The sequence below is a fragment of the Tyto alba genome, unplaced genomic scaffold (genome assembly GCF_018691265.1).
Source record: "Tyto alba isolate M040663 unplaced genomic scaffold, T.alba_DEE_v4.0 Super-Scaffold_2, whole genome shotgun sequence".
Classification (NCBI taxonomy): domain Eukaryota; kingdom Metazoa; phylum Chordata; class Aves; order Strigiformes; family Tytonidae; genus Tyto; species Tyto alba.
This window is the reverse complement of record NW_024881282.1, coordinates 50,731,647-50,756,285: the sequence shown is the minus strand read 5'-3', so window position 1 is coordinate 50,756,285 and position 24,639 is coordinate 50,731,647. Positions and strand designations below refer to the sequence as shown.

The window sequence follows — 24,639 nt, the reverse complement described above, 5'->3', positions numbered from 1 at the left end:
ATTTCAAGGCCCAAACAAATGTTTACTTTTTTCCTATTCTTTTGCAGAATAGGAACTACTTTGCCAAAAGAAGTCAAGTCCTCCTTACATCCTGAATCCTGAATGGGCTCATCATTGAATTGTGTAAAACAGCACCCTATGCTGATAAGCTACAAGAAGACACGTACAAAAAACTTTTTTTCTGTACTAATGCCATAACTGCCAAAATTCAGGTATTATTAAAGCATTTCAGCTTCAGATTAAGGATCATTGCTTGAGTGTGCACTGTAATGGTCCTCTGGAAATAACTGAGAATTGCGCAGTTGTATCTGAGGTCCAAGTTCAAAAGTGTGCATAGGCTCTACAAGACTTGGATGACCTCAACTGCAACTCCGATTAAAGGGGAAGAAACTATCTGACTAGAAAATGGACCATGAGTGAGTTTACCCATTTTGTAGACTATAGTGTAGTAAGTGTATAGATAGCTAAGTTGTCACGGAAGAACTATTACTTTAAATCACAACTGAGATGATATCTGGGTCTTTAATCATTAATAAATTCCTACTCATGATTACAGACCTTACTGTCATATCACTCACCTCAGACACTCCGTTCTTCTGAGGACCTTCATTACTGAAAATCCTTACTAGAAAAATGGGACTCTCAATAGCCATCAAAAGATCTGTGGATCATTTAGGGAAACTACAATTTCTGATAAAAATAGCTGCATAATATTTGAGAAACTTCCTTATTCATCACCTACTGGTTTTGAAATATGATGGTTCATTCCAATCTAGCTTTCATTTCTCTAAATCTCCTAAATACGGAGTTGAAAAGAAGTGGTTCAAGATGAAAAGTTCTGTTTTGATGTACTTCTAGGAAAAGAAAAAGTACTATCCCAACTGTAAGAGATGTATCACCATGGTAAAGAGACAAAGCAAGTAACGGAATACGGATCTTTATTTTTTTTTTCTGTTTTGTTTCACTTACTTTTTTCCACCAGTATATCAAATCCAGTACTACTTCCTACTACTTAAATTGCAACATGGGGCAATGAATCAATAACAACAATAGAATAGAAGTCATTTACAAATATTAGAAGGACATTCTCTGGTTCATTACAATTCGTATGAATAACACTCAGCTCTTGAGTACTGAATAACACTTTGCTCTTGAGTATGAAACCAACTGCCTTTGTGGAAAATGTTCACAAATTTTAGTACAGATATGTTTTGGTCTCCAAATTTGTACCTGCTGCCAAAATGATGCCTGCTGCTCAAAACTGACTTGCTTTACAACCTTTTAGCTAACCAGTCACAGGGCACTGCACCTGACTTAGGTATGTAATTATGCAACAAGACTAAAAAGAAAGGAAATCATGAATAAGAAACAGAAGCAAAATATTTGTTCCAGCTGGTCTTTCAAAAACAGAGCTCACTAGCAGAAATAGAGAACAGCTCAGAAACTATTTGCTAGCAACAAGGAAATTCTCTCCAAAACTCAAATCCTCAAATATGAACTGAAAAAATCAATCAGAATGAAGAGTATCTGGGGAATTTTACTCTTCCCCAAAGGCTCTTTGTTTAGGAGGAGGACTGTTTGATGTGATTTGCCATGGCCTTCCTTTGGGCAGTCATTTAAGAGAAGGATTGCAAATTACCTGCAGTGCACAGTGACAGGCCCTCTGCCTGGTGATTCCACCCTGTCCTCTTCTACATCCAGCATGAGCTGCAGCAGAGGCTGAGCGCTGTTGGGGGTTTTGTGGTCTGGCCAGGATGTGTACCAGTAGTGTTTCACACCTCGGGACTGACTCCCTTGCTGAAAATAACATGAAGATTTTATATGCACACTTGCGATGAACAATTCTTTTTATTTCTCTCGATGTTATGGTAAAAAGATAGTAAAATTGTTAAGAGAGATTTAACTTTTTTTTTTTTTTTTTTTTTTTTATTAATTAGACTCAGAGGATGCAATTGCAGGGAACAGGCATGCTTCCGGGGACCCAACTGTAAGCAAGGTTTGTGCACCTGAAAACTTAGCTGTTTTTCCAGCTATGTAAGTTCTGCTTTGTCCATCTGACTACTGACTTGCTGACTGTGTTGTCAATTGGGAATTGTCAGAGGTCTGAGTTAAATCAGCACAAAGATCTAGAGAGATTAGCTTGATCTGGTCTTCCAAATCACTAAATTATTATATATTTCCAATAGCTTTTAAGGACATTATCATAAGGGTCTGATACTAAAATTACAAGAGTATTTAAATTAAAGGTGCAGAAGAACTGCCCTTCTAGATTAATCAAACATTTCAGTTTGTCCAGTCATTCTCTCCAACAGAGGCTGATACCACTTACTTCAACAGGCAAAAGGGCTAAATATGGGATGGAGTAATTTGTGTTGGATGATATGATTTCTGTCCACTTCTCATTGCCTGGGCTGAAACCCCAAACAAATTTTCCCAATTCATTATTTATTGTAATGCTCTGTCAGGAGCAGATGATGCAATCCAATAGCATGTAAGTGTAATATGGGGAGTAACTTAGAAGAGGAGCATCTGCCTTATTTTTCACAGTTACTGTTTACTCAGAACCATGAAAGCATGAAGCTTTCCTTATATATTCCTTATATTTTTAGCTTCTCAAATGCACTCAGCACACGAGTAGTGTATCTTTTTCAGAAAGATGCCATACTAGTTCTTTCATTAACTAAAATCCCTTTACATTGCCTTGGCAATGCTAAAAAGGCCTCAGAGCAAACCTGCACTCTTTTTGAAGCTGTTTTTACTGCCAGAGTGATACAAAGCAGCAATATGGTAAGTGCTTCAGTGCTTTGGTCTCAATCCTACCTTACAGCTGTAAGCTTCACAGCTCAGTTACTCCTCCTGTAAAATTTATGCCCTTTAGAAAAACCACTTTCACTTCATTTAACATTGAAAAAATAGAGCATTAGAATGCTTCTCAGATGAAGACTGTTACCTTTATTGTAAGCTGACGGACAGTATAGTTCTCGCATTCTTGCACACTGTTAACAAGGACTTCAACCTTCCCATAGATTCCTCTTTTTTCTGGCCAATAAAGCACGCATTTCTGGAAAGCAAGAATCAGTTTTGTCAACAAACTGGATCCTGGAGCCATATTCATATCTAATTTTCACACAGAATGTATTTATTGGAAAGTTCAGAAGAATTCAAACAAGGTGTTATTCATGTCAGAAGCATTCCTAAATAGGATATTGCAGGGTTCTTAATAAATGTCTTAGGCCTGATTTTCATGATCTGAGTTTTTCAAATATGGATCTCTATCACTGAACACTTTGAACAGCTGTTTTTATTCTTAAAAGCTCAATGAAGTTCAGTTAAATGAACTGTTTTTCACATTCAAAAGTAAAGATTTTTTTTTTCTAAAACATTGTTTAATTCATAGAATTGGATTCATATAGTTTACTCTTTCCAAACAGGATTTCCTTCTGAGCAAGAGATTCAGAATTTGTCCTCTCCTCACAAGACTTTTTATCCTCTTTACTCTCCTAAGCCCTGATATGACAAAGCATGTAAATGTGTCCTTAGATCTTACTGAATTCAGTGGGACTTAATGTGCACATTAAAATATTTTGCAGAATCTGAGTTGTTTATTATGTAACTTACTGGAAATGAATGTTTTTAAAAAATCCACCAGTCTTGTTAGAGCTACACAAAATTACATACAGAATTCTTAACAAATCAGTAGTGCTATACTATTTCAGCAAGCATCTACTAAAAAGGAGATGAAGAAATAGTATTTACAATATAAACTATTTTATTTTTCCCCTGAAATAGTTTGCTTATCTTCCAGTCAACTGCAACCTCATATTAATTTCCATTAAAGTATGTCTATAGTCTACCTGAAAGTAAACATCCCTGTTGTATAAATACTTGCTAAAAATAGATGGTTATTACCTAAAGAGTGTAAGATATTTGAAAGACACGTTTTCTGAAATAATGCTGGACAATCTGACTTGTTCATTAAATAAAAGAGACCTCGATAATTAAAGAAAACCTTCTTTTTCATATCCAATGCACAGGTTAAAAAAATCCACTGACAGAACAGTTCTACAATAATAGGAATCCCAGAAAAAAATTGTTTGCATTGCCTCACAAACTCTTGCTGAAGAAACTGGTATATATTTAGACAGTAGCCTAGATTATGCAGCAAAATGAAACAATCTCCTTGATATAATTAATTGCCATAAAGCATAACTCCCAGTAAATCCTGATAAAAATGATCCAGAAAAATATATCAGTGAAATGCAAGGCTTTACCACCAGGTGTGATCTTTAAGCTGCTACTCTACTTGATAACCGAATAGCTGATTGAACCGAATAATCTCTGTTGTATAAATACTTTTCTAAAAATAGATGCTCATTACCTTAATAGAGTAAGGTGTGTGAAAGCCACATTTTCTGAAATAGTGCTGGCCAATCTGACTGGTTTCGTTCAAATCCTGTCTTTTGCAGAATTACTCGAACATCCTAAATTTGCTGTCTCCCCGAAGACATCAAGAATGGCAATAAAATACTCAGAAATTTGTATGAAAAAAAGTGTCCACAAGTTCCACAGTCCCCCCCATGTGACACATATAGCTACTATCATCTGTCAGATCTGCAATTCATGCCCCTCCCTGGGAGTGTAGTTTTCAGTGCTAATATGGGAAAAAGAAAAGTCTAAATACACAATTGTACCCTGACAATCAACAATAGTTGAGTCAACCCCTGAGACTTCTTGATAAATGCGAGCATGCAACACTCACTACAAAGCCTTCAGGCACTCCAGAAGAGTGTTTTTCTTGACTCTTTCCCAGAACTGGAATTGGCAACTTGCACTGGGTGGACAATAAAATGGGGCTGTTCATTAAAATAACTTTCAATTAACAGTCCGTCTACATTTAGTGAGATACAATGGATTATTTTTAACACAGTCTCCATGCATCTTTTAAAAATGCCATTTGTTACTGTTTTAAAAAATAGCTTTGAAAATAGAGCTCGGATCAGCTGGTTCAGGCACTTTTAAGAATACAGATATTTCGGGGAATTGACACGTTTTTGAAAGTTAATTGTAAAAAAGGGATAAAGATGAAGATGAGAGGGATAAAGACACCAGATATACAGAAAATAATATAAACAATCCCAGGAGCATTAGCAAAAAGAGCAAATTGCTTCAAGCTATTATTTGAATCTAAAAGAAAATTCTACTGGTCTCAAGTAGGTATATTTTAAACCTGTTCAAAAGCCAAACACAGTGGTTGAGAAGGCTACTATCTATCCTCATGTCAGTAATAAGTAAAAGCTTATTGCATATAGTATGTATCAGAAAAAAGGAATATACTTGTTCTTATCATCACATGGTCCTTCACCTCTACTCTTTGTGCTGGTCCTGATTCTGTTCCTTGCTCTTCTTTCACGCCATAGTTACCCTTTCAGAATACTCATCTATTACAGCACTTTTTAAATAAGTCACATATTTCGTGAGCATGAGGTTGAATGTACAATCATCTGTGTAGTCAGCAAACATGTAACAGCTATGAGCAGGATTTTTTAAAAGATGCTTAAGCTCAAAAAAAAAAAAACAGAAATAAAAAAAAAAGATAAATCCTAACTATGTTGCATGGCAGCCAAAATCCTGGGAATCTTCTTACTTTCATGTGGAAAATCTCACGTTCCTGCCATCTTTCAAATTCCCCTCTCAGATTCATTAGCTTTTGCTAATAAAAGATTACTTACTTCTGATCTGGTGCCTCACCATTTTTTTTTTTTTTAAATCAACATTCCCTGACCTGAACAGGAAGTTTATACAAGAAAAAGTATCTTGCATGACCTTTAATTGATTTCAGCCTTTGCCCTTCCCCCTGTGGCAGGGCTGCAGGCTTAGCCTCCATCCCCCGTCCCATCTCCTTGTGCGCCCCATCCCACGCCCGCCGGCTGCCAGGCTTCGTGGGACCACTCCTGAGGTGGGTCTCCATAACTGAGTAGGATCTGGCCCTGCCTCGGACTGGGACTGGCACCCGCTGTCTGACATGGTTGGTCTGTGCTCAGGAGCACAGGCTTTTTCAACTTGCCAGAAATGCTCCTGTTGCAGCCGGGCCCCACAGTTCTGCTGAATGGAGGAAGGCTCTCTCAGCTGACGTGTTATTTACCTGCTTTATTTCCCTGGATTTGAACCCTGAGCACAATTAGTTTAACAATTCTCAAATATTTGTGGAGTTGCTTTACTTCAGCTCCACTTCTTGTTTATTTTTCCATAAAGCTATGCTAACAAATTTACACATTAAATGTCCCAATAACCAGGCCAACACACAACAGTAACAAATAATTGCAACAAAGCTTCAATTCCAGAATCCTTTTTCACTCCTGCCCTCTATTTACTGTCACTGCTAACTCACGCATGAGAGGTATACTTTAAGAGGGATTGCAGGATTTGCCTCTGTATACTAAAATCCTCAAAGTTAGGACCAAATCTTCTTAAGTTTTTCCAAAACCTAAGACACATCTATAGTAGCAATACTCAACTTAACTAATAAGTAATCTTCAAAGAGGCTTATGTGAATTCTGTAAAAGGTAGGATTTCCAAATTCCAAAATCTCGTTTGCTATGTGTAGATAAACATGCCTATAGACCAACTGAGGGAAAAAATGTTACATGAAAAATCCTATGAGCTTTAAACAGTAAGTTAATAAGATTGTCCTAGATAATTACTGACAAGATTTACATTATCTGAGTTGAATAAACACGCATTGTTTAATGCATCTGTCAGTATTAGTCCTTTCTTCTTGCAGAATGCTGCACAGTAATCTTTATTTATGCTTCCCAAAATATGTTTCCCGGTTAACAAGTAATGTTGCTAGTAAGTTTTGAAGGCAAACTAAATGCATATTAACTATGGATAGCACAGCATACCTATGAAAAACAACCGATACAACAAAAGTCTATAAACTTCCCTATAAAATTATATAAAGTATAAAATTATTACACTCCACATACTTGTCTAACTTCCACTGCTCAGTTGTCTTGACTAAACTCAGTAATATATACAAAGTTTATATGTGCCTTGTGGATAAAGCTTTGTAAGATCATGTCCTAAAATATTACTAGAGAATTAGAGATGAGCATCTTCAGTGGGTGATTTATCTCATTCTCTTAGAGTGGGATGGATTACCCTCTGGAGGTGACTAGTGCTCTTCGGTGACCAGGGTGGGTACCTAGATCACTAGATGAGATGTGTTTTCCCTCATATTAACCCTAAAATTATAGCCTAGAATTCCAAGTTTCTCGTTATTTATTCAGGCAGAAGCTTCTTTGCTGAGCACTCTCCTTGCACAGACAGATTTCCAATCTGTTCAGACATTGTGTAGTGTTGACGACAGGTTTTATACATTCTGCTAAAAATACTCACAGCACTCGTAGTTCCTTCAGCATTATTCATGCTTACAAATCAATCTCCTTTTTTTTTATCAGACTTCAAAATGAAAAAGGAAGAAAATCGAATAATTTAATGCTCCACATTTTTTTCACACAGCTGAAATGAATATTTTGCTCAGCACTCTACTTTCATATTGTATTTTCATCCATCTTACAAAAACTGTTACCACAGCAAGTCTTAACCTTTTTTTTCATATCATGGAAGAAAGTAACTCTATAGATACCTTTGTCTATAATCATTTCACACAAATCCCATTGTTACTGAAAATTCATCACATCAGTGTATTGAACTAGGACACTAATGTTCCAAATAATTTTACTTATGCTAAATAAATTAACTTACTGTTGAGATTAAGGCTTTTCATGTGTCTCTCATTTGAGAGCTCCCTCATTATACGTTACTTTATATATTATAGTACATTATAGATCAAATGGAGGCTGACTGATGTTATACCAACTGAGGAATGGGGCCTCTACCTAAGTTTTGGGTATGGGGGGTTATTTTTGCAGGGATGAATGTGGATGAGTGGATGAACACGTTTTTAAATATGAAGGAATTTGTATGTGTGTATATTGCAGATGTACTTCCCTGAAAATAATGGAAATAAAGCAGACCACAGAGAAGAAAAAATATCAAGTGCTATTGTGCTAAATAACATCTGCTCTTGCCTCCTCTATAGAGAGCAAATACTTTTAACAGTGAAGTTAATATGCTGAGCATAGCCACTAACTAAGCTGTCGTCTTTTCAATAGCAAGACAGGTTTCAGAAGGAACCCGCTGCCGGTGGGAGAGTTCCTAAGGTTTCTAGACAGGGCAGGACAGCTTGTGCAAACACAGCCTCTCTATATAGCCTGGGAATGATTTGAGATTCCCCACCCTTTCTATTAGGAGGAAATTACCACTGCCAGGCCACAACAATGCGGATAAACACCAGTGCCTAGAGCCTGCGCAACTCAGGTAAACACAGAGCTTCCTGACACGATGGAAACCACTGGACACTTCTTTCAAGTCATTCTTCTCACACAGTGTCAGATGTGAGTGCTTAAACAGTCAGCATTTCCTCAGTGAAATACTTACCCTTTTGGCCGGTTAGGCTGAGGTAAGTTTTCGATGTTTTCAGGAGTAAACTTCTTAACATAGGCTTCTGGACAGTTGTTTGAACAGGCTAGTGCAAAATGGCACCTGGTTTGGAAATACATCTTGGGATACTTTACAGGACCAACCTATTTTTTATACACAGCTTTCTTAACATCCACTGGATTTTAAGTTCATGTTAGAAGCCCAAACTCACAATGACAAAAAGCCAAGCAGTGGTGAAGGGCAGAAGAAAAAAGAGTATGTCTACTGAGTCTGCATTTAAATGGAGCAGTGAGTTTGAGTCCTAGGAATACACTCAGGCTCCTGGTCTCTTGATCACTCAGATTGGGATCTTTTTCTGAATAAACTCTGTTTCTCTATCATCACATGCATCTGAGTTTGAAGTGCAGAGGTGTGAGTAGAGCAGGGACAATATGGCCCTGGTGCTTACCTGGCAAGGTGCTGAGACTTGCCTGGAGTTGAGAATTGCTACCAAGTGTAGCAATTTGAACTCAAGAAAAAAGTCAAACTCCTTTATGTCTGTTTCTTTCTTGTACACAAGCCCTCTAAACCACTTCTTTAACATTCAATATTCTAGAACAGAGCTTTGTGTTGGGCCTCTGCATGGGAGAGTGATTTTTGTTTCTAATGTCTGGCAGTCACAAATATGGACTCTGACAATATCAAACAAAACCTGGCAACAATTAACATGAATACTAAAAAAAGAAATTAAAGAGGTAGTTGGGAATCGATCCAAAAGTCCCAGAATATATAACAGTCAGTTAGATGGCCATTGGTGATTAAAATGTAATTGTCATCTCTACCTGGTACTAAGGTAAAGAACCATGTATTTTCATCCTGGCTAAGTACCTCCATGGTATTTGGGTGCCCAAACTGTATTTTTGGGATAGTCCAGAAGATTTGTAATATCTAGAATGGATTCAAAATCTGCCAATACAGCAAAGTGCAAACTTCAACCAAGTCAGGAAAACTCTAATCATAACACTAACCATCTATTCTTTATATCCCAGAAAGTAACAAGTACAGAGGTGACCAACAGATAAATAAGGTGTTTCTTAAAAAACTGTGAACCCAACAGGACAGATCTAGAAATAATACATCTCTTATGATTGTTATGCAATTGAAGGTGGTGTATCTGGCTACCCCAACATTACTTTTCACATTGTCCATTACCAATTTAAGAGCCGGTTATCTGCTAGCTTCGTTCCATATCTGCTAAGGTTCTTTCTAGTACACAGCCATAGGAATAATTTCTCAATTTGGCTGAGTTATCATACCTCATTTTTTTCTTTCAGCTTTGTGATCATAACAATGACAGGGCTGTCTTCTTGCCAAACCATCTGCCAGAAGTCATTCACGGTATTAATCATGGGCCCCTGCGTTGCAATGAAAGCCTTCTCTTTACCTCCATATCCCTGGTTTAGAAACAGATACAAAAGCATTTACTTTAAATTCATGTGGTTGACCAAAATTGCAGATGAATGTTCTAAAAGAGCAGAAAAAGGAATCTGGAATTAAAAAAAAAAAAATAATATTTGAACTGAAAGCAGGTATGACTAACAGTACAGCAGATGAGAAATTTTTCAGTAGAACAGTTTTTCCTCTGGAAACTACTGATTTGATGGACTGAAATGGTCCTGAGAATCCATCAATCCCTCTAAGATTTCCCTGATTACTTGGCTTCTTCTAGCTTACTCTGTTCTCCAACTTGTTGGTGCTTTCCATCATCCAGTGGTACTTTAATCCATGATTTAAATTGCTGCAGTGTTTACAAGACAGTTTACAGTCTACAAGCTACAGAACAAAAATGAGAACTATAAAACTGGTTTCAATGAAGATTCATGACATGAAAAAAGATTTAAAATACATGAATGCTTGTGGAGTCAAAGGCTCTGCTATGCATCTTTGCTAAGGGAGAAGTACCTTTATGAGACCTTACAGGAGGGACAGCATATCAGTACAGGGACTCCCAAGACACACAAGTGTATAGGAGGACAAAGAAAGGTCAGGCAAACAGTGGAGAAGCAGAGGAAAGGGAAATGCAGAAGAAATAGGAAGAACAAGAGATTGCCTTCTTATTTTTCAGGTGAGAAGGAGAACCTGTGAGTTTGTGCAGTGACAGAGTGCCCAACAGTACTGCAAATCAGGAGAGCCTGGCAATGTCTGAAGGGGATGAGTGAATGGAGAACAGCTGGAGGTGGTGTGGCAGCCTCTAACCATGGGTCTTCCTTTTGGGTGCCTTTCTTCCCAGCAGCTGTTTCTCATTTCACAAACCAAGGGGATAGATACTCAGCTGGCATAAACAGTCCTCCTTCTGCTCACCAATCTGCCTGAACATACTTTGTCCAAGACAGGTCTGGTAGGATCTCAGCAAGCCTAATCATATTGCATACATGGATGTGAAATTTAATTTCATTATTGGGTTGTATTTTTTCTGTGCCTGCTGACAGTTTAACTGGTGTTAGCAGCAGGAGAAATCATCATATGTTGACCTGAAGGGTGGTGGTACGGGGAAAAGGGAGGCTTCAGAGGACTCAAAACACGGCCCGGCTGATGGAAAAGTTGCTCTCCAAAGATAACCGCTCTGCTTAGTTACATGATGATGTCTTTCATACAAAACACTGAAAGTACAGGATATAAAGTGAGGCAGGGTAAGGGGCATGGGGGATGGGTAGGCATATATTCATGTACTGTTATTTAAACAAGTAACACCACTGTAGACCTCTGGGGCCAAATTTTAGTTGCACTATTACATTTATTCCAGCTGAGGATCTGGCACATAGCTCTAATCAAAATATTTCATTTTTCAGGTAGAGGACTACACTCCTAAAACATGACTGAAGTAGTCCCTTAGTAGTCTATTCAGCATACGCTGTGACATGAGTTAAAGAAAGCTCAGTGTGTGTGTGTGTGCATGATCAAGGATCGTAACATTGCTAACACTTTAAAATAATGCTTTCCAACAGGGTTTATGCTGGTAAAGTCTTTGTGTCATGTAAATATTCAGTATAGGGAGTAAAGTGTGAAACAGTGTGTATGCTTGTGCACATGTGTATGCTTAACTCATATGTTTATGATCCTTTTCACAAATTTGTTACAGTATTTATTTAATTACTTAACTGATGATTTCAGGACTACCAATTGATATAATTATGCCTAAAAAAAAAAAAAATCACCATTGAACTTGTTTGTGGATAACATGACTGCAATGAGCAACCATGCAGCTTATATTGCTGTTGACTCTGATCTTCCCTTTACTGAAATACCGGTGTCTGTCACTGTTAAGAGGTAACCCTCTTTTCCTTACTATAAGGCAGTAGAACAATATTAAACACTACATACAGAAATAAACAAATAGTAATGCATGTGTTTCTTAATGTTTTTTATAAACTATGTGATAAATTCTTTTCTTACTGCAACCATTTTAGTACGTTGATGGTTATGTGGTCTTTGTTACAAGCAGCTCATAAAACTATATCTATCACACCAATGTAGACAAAAAGATTAAGAATTATCAGTGAAGATGGGTAGGAATAAAATGAGTGACACCTTGACAAAATCAGTGATTCACGTGGAAAATCAAATATTGTCTCAAAACCACAAGAGTGTACATTTACTTACCCTAATGTAGTTAGCATTTATGTAGGTACTCAAGGAGTCAGATGGATTTTTTGGTTTCAAATACACTCTGCTTAGAGGATCTAAGAGCACAAAGAAGATGGAAATTGAAAAGAAAACCCATAATTAGAAGACTTCTATAAAGAATCAAAGACTTGTTGAAGAAAATAATCTACTGTTACTTGGGGTTGTCAAGCACTAAAGCATTATGCATCAAATTCTTCCCTCTATAAAGGATCATCACATGTAACTAGAGTACACTTATATTGCACAGTGCTGGGCTCTGTAGAAGTCTCAGCAAGCTGTGGGCATTGAAGGAACACTACCAGGTCCAGGCAATGCTCAGAAAGGTCTAGTCTGCCTGTGTTGAGTGTCAAGCTGACCTGCCTAGACTGTATCTGAAACCTGTGTCATATTATTGTATGATGATAGACAATTACACCAAATCCTCTGGATTTAACTTTGATATCTTTGCCTGAAGCTATATTGTTCCAATGACTACAGCTGGACTTAAATTAAGAAAAGCTCCCTCTGCTTGGCATGAAATCAGATATGTGTATTTATACCAATTTAAGTTCACTGTAAGGTGAATTAGGTAATCTATATCTTCCCCTTCAGTCCTGTGTTCTCATCTGACACAATTTGTGACCATTCATGCACACTAGACTGGAGACATAATGCCAATATACACGAACGTTTTCCTTCACGCTTCTCTCTCCTTCACGGTCTTGTATAATCTAGAATGGAGTGGGGACCAGTTCTGTTGAGTATAAAGCTGGGGGTTACTAAATCCCTCCTGGAAAGTAAGTTTTTGCTTACTCGTTTGTAACCATGTGATCTCCATGTATTACCCTTTTGGAATGAAAGACAGTAAATTCTCAATTACACAACGTAACAGAAAGGGGTAAGGAGGAGAGGAGTGAGGTGCCTATGTTGCGGCTGTCTAGGGCATGTTTTGACTTTCTTCACACCTTTTCTGAAAAAAAACATTCTACTGTTAACAAAATGATATGGAAATATTTCTACTGAAAAAAATATTATTTTCCTCTAGCAATTTTCTTAAATAATTAAATGGAATCAGCAGCTTTTTGACAGTATATAGACACCTATTGGTTTGGAAATAGCCTCTGGATAGCTGTTCTGTTTAGTGCAATCTAGGCAATGCATTCAAAGATACATACGTGGACACTGAACTGGAGAGTGGTAAGAAAACACTATTTTCTTATGTGGCCCTGTTGTTTACACAAGAAATATATAATTGGTGTATGTATGCTGTAGCAAAAACCTGGTATTTTCAGAATTGCTTTTGGATTTCTTTGTGACTTTTCATCCTGTTCCTAAGAACAGGATAAAACCTTTGCAAATCAAAGGAAGAGGAGGGATGATCCCAAACATTCTTTATGTCCTCTTCACACTGGAGGTCACAGGAGTGTCTTGGACAGGAGCGGAGCCTTTGCAGAACACAGGCTGGAGTTCTGAAAATATGTTTCTTAAAATGTGCAAATCAATGCATGACTTCTAGTTCAAAGTCTGGTCATGGAAATCTTGTCCTCTTCTTAATAGCACATGAACCCTAATTAGCTTGTGTTAAAATCTCTTTGTACTAGTTTTCCCAACTTTTTCACTTAGAGCTTTTTTTTCCCCTTAACAATATGAGGACAGGAAACCTCTCATTCCTTTTCAAGCACAGAGTGATTATTAGCCATTTCCACAAATGCCTCAGGCTACGTGGCCTTGAAAAAACACCCACTTCCTCTAGCTCACACAATGCCTCTGATTCTGCTGTAGCTTGACCCCTACCTTAAAAAACCTCTCCCAAGCAGACTCAACATCCAGTTTAATTACCATGTCTTGAGATAAATCCCTGTTACCAAGGAGCCGCTAAATCAGTTTCAGCAATTTCTGAGACCTCCTTCCAATTCCAATCAACGAAACAAACACTGCTTCAGAATGGGAATCTTTTATAAATTAACAGTTCTGATCAATTATGAGATAGGTAAGTGCTGTAAACTCAGCTCTGAAATGAGGAAAACCTGAGCACCGCTAAAGATCCAGAGCCACTAAGCAATCATCAGACACAAATGGAAGTAATTAGCTTCCTCCTGAATGACAAATACCTTGGAGGTAATAATCTTTTCCTCAAAGATGGCAAAGTCTGAGAGTCTGAAGCTACAGCAGGAAGACACAGATGGTGGCTGCAAGGCTGAATTCATCAATGTTTGTAAAGCATCCTGAAACGCAGCAGAGCTGTTAAGCACTTACAATTACTAATAAAAAATATCTCCTACAGTTTTGACTGAGGCAAAATTACTGCTGTTTTCTTCCACATACCTAGGAAGTCTGGAATAGATCTCCCATTAGAGTAGAAGCAGCTTCCTCTTAATATTAACATGAATTTACTAGTCTGGAGGACTAGGAGGGTGTCAAAGGGGCTGTAGCTTCCCCCTTTGAGACTGCTCAGTGCACGGAACAACCTGGGTTATATGATAACACTGCTGGACAGCCTCTTCCACTGCCACTGATACTGGAGTTCGTCCACTCCATGAACGACTTCATCATGAAGACCCACACCTCTGCCCCATTGCAAGGGTTGTATGTGTTGTACGGTGGGTATGATGTGCTGTGGTAGGTTTTTTTCCTTTCATTTTGACTGTTACTATGCTCTGAATTTTTTAGGGCGTGGGTATGCTTGCATTTGTATCATTTCCAAGATAAGTCATTTGCTATTCCTAGTCCAGTCTTAGTTGACTTACCAACAGTAGGACTGAAATACTGTGAGAAGGGCTGTCCTAAATGTATTTCTGTTTTGTGAGCAGGAAAGGAAGATGAAAATTTTGTGAGGCAGAGTGTGAGTGCTCTCACATCTGCAGCCCAAAAGACCATAAATCTTTCAGATATTGAAACATTTTGAAATTCATCCACCTCTACGTTGCTTGGTTTTGCTTGCAGTCTATAAATGAATTATGGATACTGGTATTATTTGGTAAACGTTGTAACGCAGAACGTGGAAGAATCATACCAGACTGCATTCCCAATCTCTGCCAGGTGGGGAACAGGCTATTAGACTTGCAAATAATAGAACTGCCTCAAAACACCTCATGTAAAAAACACCTGTAAACTATGCATCATTTTTTAATCTCATCTGAATCATTTCCTGGCACTTCCAATATAGTTCAGGATTTCTCAGTGGAAAACCGAACAGATTTATCATGGTGAGTGTTCCTGCATTTTAAAACAAGCTTCAGAATTACAAAATGAAGTTACATTCATGCAAAGGGAATCTTTCTTATCTACTGAAAATAAGGTCTGCCTAATATCCACTTACATTTTTAACTATCCAGTCTAACGTAGATCAATTATTATAATACTGGCTATTCACAAATACTATAGATATTATGATACTGGTGACCACAACTAAGACACATTTTGTCGACTCACATGGATATACAAAAATGCTCTGATGAACCCATGCTGAATTCTGCTAAGTTTAAACAGTTTTTCTCCTTCTGCTTTGTAAACATGCTTTTTTTTCTTTAGTCTTTGAAAGCCTGCTGGTGATCCTATTTGCCTTCATTAGGGAGCAGAATTGGAGCAAACATGACTGTTCGTAGGTCAGGACTGTAGTGCAAGGGAGCCTGAAAATTCTCAACATCAAAAGAATGGTTTTCCAGCATCTGTCTATAAACTTGCATAATAAACTGCTTTGTTCATACAATTTAAATTTAACTTTCCCCTTATCTTTAGCTGGAGTGCCAGAGCCAGTTTTAGCACATGCACTTCACATACACTTCTGACCCACCAAGTGTTTTCTGCCTTCATGTTACTGTGAATCTGCTGTTCTGCCATGTGTGTTTTCATGTAGGCTTTTGCCCTGAGGGTACTCTTCAGAAAGGGATGGATGAGGAATGACATCCAGGTACCTTGTATGTGGTGCACAGATGAAGACACCCACAGAACAGTGTTAAGCCACTTCTCTCCTTTGTAAACAAGAACCCACACATGCTCTGAAGCACCACGGGAATTCTGCTTCTGGCTTGAGGTGGAAAAGTGAGATATGAAAGGAAAAAGATACAGGGCTTTGAAGGTGAGGTCTTGCTGCAGGGACATTAGTGGGGGCTGCAGGCGACAAGCAGGTGAAGGTGAAGATGTGGAGTAAGAGGATGAGGAGGGAGCAGCAGGGCTGATGGTTTGCCACAAGGACATGGCTGTGGTGAGAGACTGGGAAATCGGTGTGCAGGACTGTAAATCTGCTCAGATGGAGTGAGAAATGTTGTAGGTGGATGGCAGAGGGAATGCAGCTGAAGATATGGAGCGGGGTTTAACAGGACCAGTGCCTGGGGTCACAGTCAGAAGGAAGGATGGAGAAACAGTGATGTTAAGGAACTGTTTAGACACTTGCCTCTGATCCCACACTGTCCCATTTTCGTTGTATCAGTATATGATAAAGCAATTAACACTTAGAAAACTTAAAGAGGCATCCTAGTGTTTGCATAAGAGCGTTGGATATGTTACATTGCAACTGAAACATCTTTCATAAAAATGTAACATTTCCTGCACTTTATAGTTTTCCATATAGAATGATTTTCATTAGGTGTTAATTTCACATGAGTGTGTCTGGCTAGATAGTATCTATTAAAATGAACCTGCCCTCATGCACTCTGTCACAGAATTATCTCTTAGAAAATTAGAACATCCTCCACAGTGCAGAGGGTGGAGATGGCAGGACTGGGCATTTTTAAGAGATAAACCATCAACTCAAAGGTCGTTTGTCACCACAGGTGCCTCGATTCAGGAGACGCACCCAGCGCTGGGAATGGAAAAGCTGATGCAGGCCTATGAAGCAGCGGGTTGATATCATCTGAGCAGGAAACCAGGAAGGCTGTTGTATTTAATCACTCAAATCGTTTCCAAACCCTCTCAGACTGGGTGTGGGGTGTGCGAGTATTTATTATGAGCATGTGCCTCAATCCTCAAAATATCTTCTTTGAGAAAGCCTGGTGCTAACACACAACAGACCTTTTGATTTCTGTCAAGGACGGTTACGAAGTGCCTGTCAGTGAGGAGCTGTGGTGCACACCGGCAGTGTGCTTGGACTGAAAATGTGCTGTGGAGGTAGCAGCACGTCCCGGCTAACTGGAGGTGAAAACACAAAGACATGCTCATCCTCAAAGCTCAACAGCATCAGCCACGGCCCAGCTGTCGTGTCCTGATTCAAAACACATGTTGCAGTGAAATGGGACTCATTGCATTTGCAAGGTGTTGCTGAAGGCGAAGCTGGTGGTGGCTGGGCAGCTCAGGTGTGAGATGCTATGGGAAGGGAGAACTTCCAAAAATCCGCCCGTCAGGTGGAGGGAGGCTTAGTGAAATCCCGGCTCCGCTGCAGCTGATGGCAAAAGTCCTGCTGTCATCAAAGGGGTCAGGGTTTCACCCTCCGTGTACATCCTGTTGACACTGGGCCAGACCCTAAGGGACGCTGAATTTTCTGATTATTTGGTATACAACTTGCCTTCAGTTAGTTACTTTCTTTAATTCCCTTCAACACTCCTTGAATGCACTCAGATGCACACAGCTATTGGTTCCAATAGATGAACTAACCTTGAGGACAATGGAAGTTTTACTGGGGGCTGAAGGGAAGTGAGGACTCCACACGAGTTTCTTTCCCAGCTACGTATCACATTTCTGAAACTAATCTAGTGGCTGAAGACCATCAGTTTTTATCAATTTGAGTGCAAGGCCTTTGTATGATGTGAACAAATTGCAATGCATTCAGGCTTGCTGAGAGAAATCTTGTCATTTAAAGTGTGTGAATTTGCATGACTAACATATAACATAGGCCTATGAGGATATTACTGAGATGATTAGAAAACAAATTTCTAGTTAACAGCATATGTGGTCATTTTAAAAGTATTCTTCATTCCAAACCTAAGAAAAGGGATGTGTTTACATTTTTCCATGGGAGTTGTCCTCCAACATTTTCAATCACTGAACTTTTTCCCTTTGGTGATGTCAAAATTTATAAAAACTCAACTATTTATGTCTATATTTAGTGCAATGTTAAAACCTCTGCAAACTATTTTGAAACTGAACACAAAACAAAATGATTAATAAAAGAGGAATGGAATATCTCATTATCCCCCAATAAATGTTATGAAAATAGTGGCATTTCAGAGAAATGTGTATTTTGAAGGAAAACTATTCCACTGAAAAGTTTTCAATCATCTCTAGTTATGACAAAGCAATTGTTACTTGGTCAGAAATAAAGAATTTGGGCCAATGAAAATACAGAAGCAGTATAGCAAAGTAGTAACAAGTTTACAGCGACGATGAGGCAGCACCGCATGAGAGTGGTTTTCTTACTAATGTAAACAGGCTTCCACAAAGCCAATTGGCACATGGAGAAGAGAAAAAAAAAAAAACAAACCCACCAGAGGACTCAGAAAGATGGAAGTCCACTGCACGAAAGGATAGGATACACCTGCTCTTTTTAGTCTGGGCCACTTAATGTTGGACAGGATCCCAAGGACCTTGACCCAACCAGGGGGAATTCAGTGACTGGAAGACAGTGTGGGCTGTGATGGAGGCAAATCTCGGTCCTCTCATCCTCCAGATCTGGGGAGATACTGTGAGACATGGCAGACCCCTCTCTATCCATCTGCCTGAGCTGTCCTCCAGGGAAAACCAGCATGCACCCAGGCTGCATTTCAGTACGTGACTGGGATGCTGCCGAAGTGTGTTGTGTACCTACCAGGGCATCCAGTGAGAATTCTGCATTTGCCAGTCCTACAGCACTGGGCTTCTGTTATCTTTCTACATAGACTATAAATACACTTAGGAATAGGTGCACAACGATCAAGATAGAGACAGCTAGATTTTCACAGCAATACGTTCTCAAAGCAGGATTAAATGTCATAGGAGGAAACCATGGGCTAACTCACTTACTTGGCAAAATTGTTTTATAGCGATTTTTAGTTCCATGACTCGGGATGTCAATTTCTTTGGGATCCACAAAATTCATTGGTATTTCCTATAAAAAAGAAATTAAATCAGATTGGTGTTTCCAAAGGAGCCATGCAGGAAATTATCACCAGAAGACCATCTGCTGTTACACAACTGTCTTTTGACATCAAAGTTATTAAGAAAAAAAGTGGTTCCCACCTCAAGCCTGTCAACACCCTTCCTTTAATAAACACAGGGAGCTGCATCTTGAAGGGGTGACTTCCAAGGAACACTTCTGATGAATTATTAAAAGCAAAGTTTTTACAGGATTAGGAAAGAGATTGAAATGCACAATAGTTCTAAAAAAGTAGAATTGAGAAGTGCAGTACTATAGCAAAAAAGCATAACGTTTTACATAATTGGGGGAGGAACTTTCAAAATAATTAAATATTAATATATGGCAAACATTTTTTTTTTTTAATTTTGTGTAAAACCCTTAACAATGTCAGTCAAAGACTTCACTTGCTTTTTATAGAAACTACTATAATGAAGTGCCTAAGTCTTTTGCATTCAGTGGCTCAAAAGCATAATAAAAATTGAAGCTATTTCTCTTGGTTCCTATTTTGATCTTGTAGTGACTGATCTGCACTGTCTTCTTTAAATATGAAGATGTGCAAGTAACTAATGTGACAGTTTGCTTGAAGTTCCAAATTATAAACTCCTGTTCCACTTATTTTTTTTCAAATTGTTTGTCAGCATGAAAAGTGAAAATCGTTCAATTTTTTATTGAACAAAATGTTTCACTTAGTCTAAGGGGGGGGGGGGGGGGGAAGAATAATTTTGATTTTGAGGTCCTGAAACGTTGTTACTGTTCTTAGAGTTGAATAAAAACAACCCTTTGAAAATGGCAAGATGAAATATGTAGGTGTTTTTTTTTTTTTTTTTCCTGATTGTGGGGGATGTTCTACCTATCAAAACAATATGGCAAAACCACATTAAAAAATGCTTTAGTTGACTAAAATCTTAATTTTTTTACTGAATTATTTTGGCCACTAGTGTTTAAATTATCTTAGGGTAAGATGGAATTTGATCCTCAGTAAATTAATACTTCTACTTAAAAGCACAGTCGTTGCTAGATGTTTGAAACTTCATTGCTAGCCTGGGACATTTATCCAAAGAGACAGCGTCATATTAAATGATTGCCTCTTACAGACACACAGGAACATGAGGAGACACAAAGGTATGTTCCTACCCTATCCAGTGCAAACCTTATTTGACTTGCACCACTGGAAAATTTACTTAAGGATTTTCCTCCATAATCAGCTGGTTTCTAATTCCACAGGCACAGGCCTGCCCAGAACTTTGGCACAGGTGAGATGCATGGCCAGAGTCCTTCAGACCCAAGCTCTGGTCCTGCCCAGCATGACTGGCTGCTGCACACTTTAAGATAAACAGGGATGAGGAACCCAACAGGAGATCATTACATGGGTTCACCAAGCAGGGGAAGCTACCTTCTTATTTTTCTGGCAGAAGAGAAGGCCAAGTTAAGTAAAATGTGATCTTTTTCTGCTTCCCAACCTGACTTCAGAACATCTTACTACATGAGGCTGCAACTTCTGTGTTGGTTTTTGTTTTTTCTACCTTCTCTGACTTATGCCCATGTGTTTAGTGGAACTTCTTTATTCTTCCTCTCTCCCTCACTCAGTTTCTTCCTTGATCTCTTCCATGCTCTTCAGCTGACTTCTCAAAAGAATGGCTAGCTGCTTCTCATTTCAGGCCAGCCAAAGTGATGCTACTAAGATATACCTTCCTTGTAGTTACTTCACCTGATCCCTTTTCAGCTCCCTGTACTGTCATTCATACATTGCCTGTGCTATGCGCAGGATCTTCTCACTTGTAAGACTCCATTCCTTCATAAAACTCATCCCCATTCCTTCAAGTCAAAACAAGTCACCTCTCCCCTGCTTCTGATGCCCCTTCCCCTCCTCCGTGGAACCACGAAATGAGCTCCCGCACTTCCCTCACACCCACCTCTGACTTTCACTCCCTCCTGGTGGTGACCTCTGTGAGACTCCTTCACTTGGTCCTTGGTCTCCAAATTGTCCTAACTGGCTCTAGTATGGGCTAGTGGCTGACTCAGAGCTGCCCTGGTTCTGGCACCACCAGTGCATGTCTTCTGAAAGGTTCCCCTGCTGAACTAGACACCAACTGAGAGCGAGCGATACGTTAAGCCTGCGTTTAATATGATCTATGTCTGTCATCTACAGAGACTGGAAAAAGATGTGTGAGGAAGAGTCCTCTGCCTGCACAACAAGAGATGGTGGTCAGTGCGGCTCTTCCAGCAGCCTGGCTGTCTCCCTCTCCATGTCTGCTGAAATTCTAGAACAGTTCATCAGTTGGCAAATTACTGACAGATGCAGAAATGCCACTGGGTTGAGAACAGAAACGCATTTCTCCGGGCCAACAAGGTCAATTAATAATATTAATCACTTACATCCTGTAAACAGTTTCTAGTCAGTGGGCTCCTCCCAGTAGTAAGTACTTGTGGGGCCAAGGGCACAAACAGAAATCTGACAATACACTGTGGATCACAGCCACAGACAAGTCATTTATCCTGAAACTGCCTGTGAAAAGCAAGAGATTATTCCAGAAAAAAAATCAGGATATTGTGGGGATAATGTTCTTGCTAATGTGGGGGAAAATAAGCCCAGCAGATTGCAAATAGCATGAACACTTGCAAATTAGAATATAAAATCTGTATCTGTGTAGGCAATATATATATCAATTCATTATTAAACATATATACCTATTATATATAATTAAATAATTACAAATAATTTATAAGCTGCACACATCCATGTGCTCAGTTGCATGCATGCAATTATAGATACGTATGCATATATGCCTTTGCCCATGGGCTACTTCACCTCTCTGGGCAATACTCTTCTAATAACAGCTCTTCTGGCTCACATTAGCCTTTGAATGCTACAACTGTTCATACACTCGAAAAGATATGATTTGGATCTCTGAAAGCATTCAAGAAAATGTGGCAAAATTTAGGAAAATTCAGGCAGATATTCATTATACCCATCCCTCTATTTTTATGAGAACCAAATTTTATAGGTCGAACTATCTGGCACTTTCCCATGCAGCACTGTATTTTCTGACATTCCAGTATTTTGGGAATAATTAATTTTTCTGTTCTGTCACCAACTTTAGACATTCTGTCTTTTGAATAGTAGCAGCTCAGACTACTAAAGTATATGCTGGGAAATTTATGTTTCTTCCTCCTTGCAAATCAGGTATATTCTCCCAAGTGAAAGTAGTCAACATTTTTGTCATCATTAAAAAAAAAAAAAAAGAAAAGAATAATAGCTCTTTTTTATATACATTATGGAAAAATATTTTGATGGTAACTTACAATTTTTTACAATAAAAAAGATAAAGTTAATGCCCCTTTAATTGTTAATCAAAAATTTAAATGTTAATTAGAGAATTAAAAATAATCCAAATCTGCTCATGATTCAGTTTTCCATTGAAAACTTTGAAAATTTATCCACTTTTTGCACACTTGGAAGGCTTTCATGTGAACTAATAATTTTAGTCTCAAGAAGACTGTTTTACTGTATTTCTTTAGCTAGTTAAAACAAGCTGAGTGAGCAGAACCAGTGAGGGTTATATACAGCGTTCTTTGCATGCCTCAAGTTCCTACTAAAGCTATTATCTGTAGCAAGGAAGATATTAAACAGACACTGTTCAACAGCTTCATCTTAAAACACATTTTAAAAAATGGTTTAAAAATGGAATACAGAAGTAATGATCTTTTCAATAAAATTCTGTGGAAACACTGAATGGCCAAAGTCTCGTTGTGCTCCCCAGAGGGACAAATAAAATGTGAGTCTCTATTGCCCCAAAGCTGTGCATGGATGCTGTGTGAGAGGATTTGGGTAAACAGGATTCTACAGAGGTGCCAAGCTGTCTGTACAAACTGTCTCCTAACATGGGGGGCTCAAATAATGATGAAGTTGTTTCTTCTGGCCTTCCTGCCTAAGCAGCAGAATGGCAGAGAACCAATGGCGTAACGGGTGATCAAAGTATGTTGGACGCTTATAATTTTTTCCATGTACGCTGTCTGACCAATTTTTGGTAAAACAACTGAGGAATTTGGTTTTCTTAAGCAAATGACTTTTACTATAAACCCTGGCTTTTTAAAGGTGAATAAAAGGACTACTTTGTAGGATGCCATCATTCATAACGAAAAATTATTTTTAGAGTAAGATGGCACTCATCATCTATTCTATTGACTTATATGCACAAATTGAAACCAAAATGAAACCTGAGGGATCACATACTCTGACATGTTTAATAGAAACTGAATTGTTTGTATGTCTTTGTTAGACCTGTAGTATGCTCAAGGGGTTGTACAGGTCTTCCTGATCTTACATGCCTTGTTAGGATACACATTTCTGTGTGACTCTATTTATTAAATTTGAGATATTAAACCAGTCTTAAATATCTTTGCTTGTTTAGTTTAGTTTTCTAGTAAAAAGTAAAAGCTAAAAGGGTTAGGCTGAGGTTGGGCTGCGTAGTTGATTACGTTAGGTTCTTCCTCTCTGGTACCCTCTTACAGCAATTGGTAGCAAAGCATCTGAGGGAGCTGGAACAGGACAAACTTTTCTTCATATTGCACTAGTCATCTGACACTGTTCTTTTACCATGAAAAACCATAAGTAATCACTCCATATTCACCTTCTCCTAGCTATCATGATTTTTTAGGCTTCTGTTAGTGCCTCTTACAGTCCCTTTTCTAGGCAGAATAGTCCTTGTCTATCTAGTATCTCCTGATACAGAAGCTGCTCTAGGCTCTGATTATGTTCACCATACTTCTGTATGTGCTTCAAGATGGAAGATCAAAACAGCACACAGCTGTGAATGCAATACAGATTTTTCCAATGTCATAAGGATGTTTTCTATATTATTCTCTATTTCATTTCCCAAGGTTCTTAGCTTTGTATTTCAGAACCTATCAAAGTATACAAAACTATTTTCTTGCAAATGCATAGCATTTTATTTATCAGGCCTGAATTTCCTCTGCTTCATCACCATCATAAAGTCCTTCTGTAATTTCTCTGAAGTCTGTTTTTAATTTTACTACCCTTGGTAATTCAGTGTTATCTTCAAACTTCACCACCTTACTATTTATTCCTTTTTCTAGATGACTTAAGATCATCTTGGTCAGTATCAACTCCAGAATAGATGCCTCTGGGATTCCACTGGTGACCACCTTTTACTCTGAGAACAACCAATCTTTTCAGTGCTACACCGTGTTCATTATTCCCCACTGTACTGCATTTGTTTATATAACTATTGGCTTCTTTATTATATTTCTTTCCAACTTCTCTGATTTAGACATCAGATTTCTAGGCCTGCAGCTCTCTGGATCTCTTCTGGAGCCCTTCTGAAAAACTCAAGTTAGTTCTGGCCCTCTGATTCCTCAGCTGCTGGGTCCCAAGCGCTAGGTTACACCTACCCAGTCAATACATCAATACTAGCTTATCTGAA

General features: G+C 38.5%; 1 protein-coding gene across 5 annotated transcripts in view; it reads right to left on the bottom strand.

The window, feature by feature from the left end:
- PTPRR (protein tyrosine phosphatase receptor type R) overlaps window positions 1–24,639 on the bottom strand; it is a 154,212-nt gene that overhangs the window by 9,427 nt on the left and 120,146 nt on the right. For all 5 annotated transcript variants that reach the window (XM_032999847.2, XM_042792880.1, XM_032999844.2 and 2 more), the window contains 5 exons: window positions 19,081–19,165; window positions 12,145–12,224; window positions 9,801–9,938; window positions 2,951–3,061; window positions 1,640–1,797 (listed from right to left, as the gene is read on the bottom strand). In XM_032999847.2, the coding sequence (XP_032855738.2) occupies window positions 1,640–1,797; window positions 2,951–3,061; window positions 9,801–9,938; window positions 12,145–12,224; window positions 19,081–19,165 (572 nt within the window). The remainder of the gene's footprint in view (window positions 1–1,639; window positions 1,798–2,950; window positions 3,062–9,800; window positions 9,939–12,144; window positions 12,225–19,080; window positions 19,166–24,639) is intronic.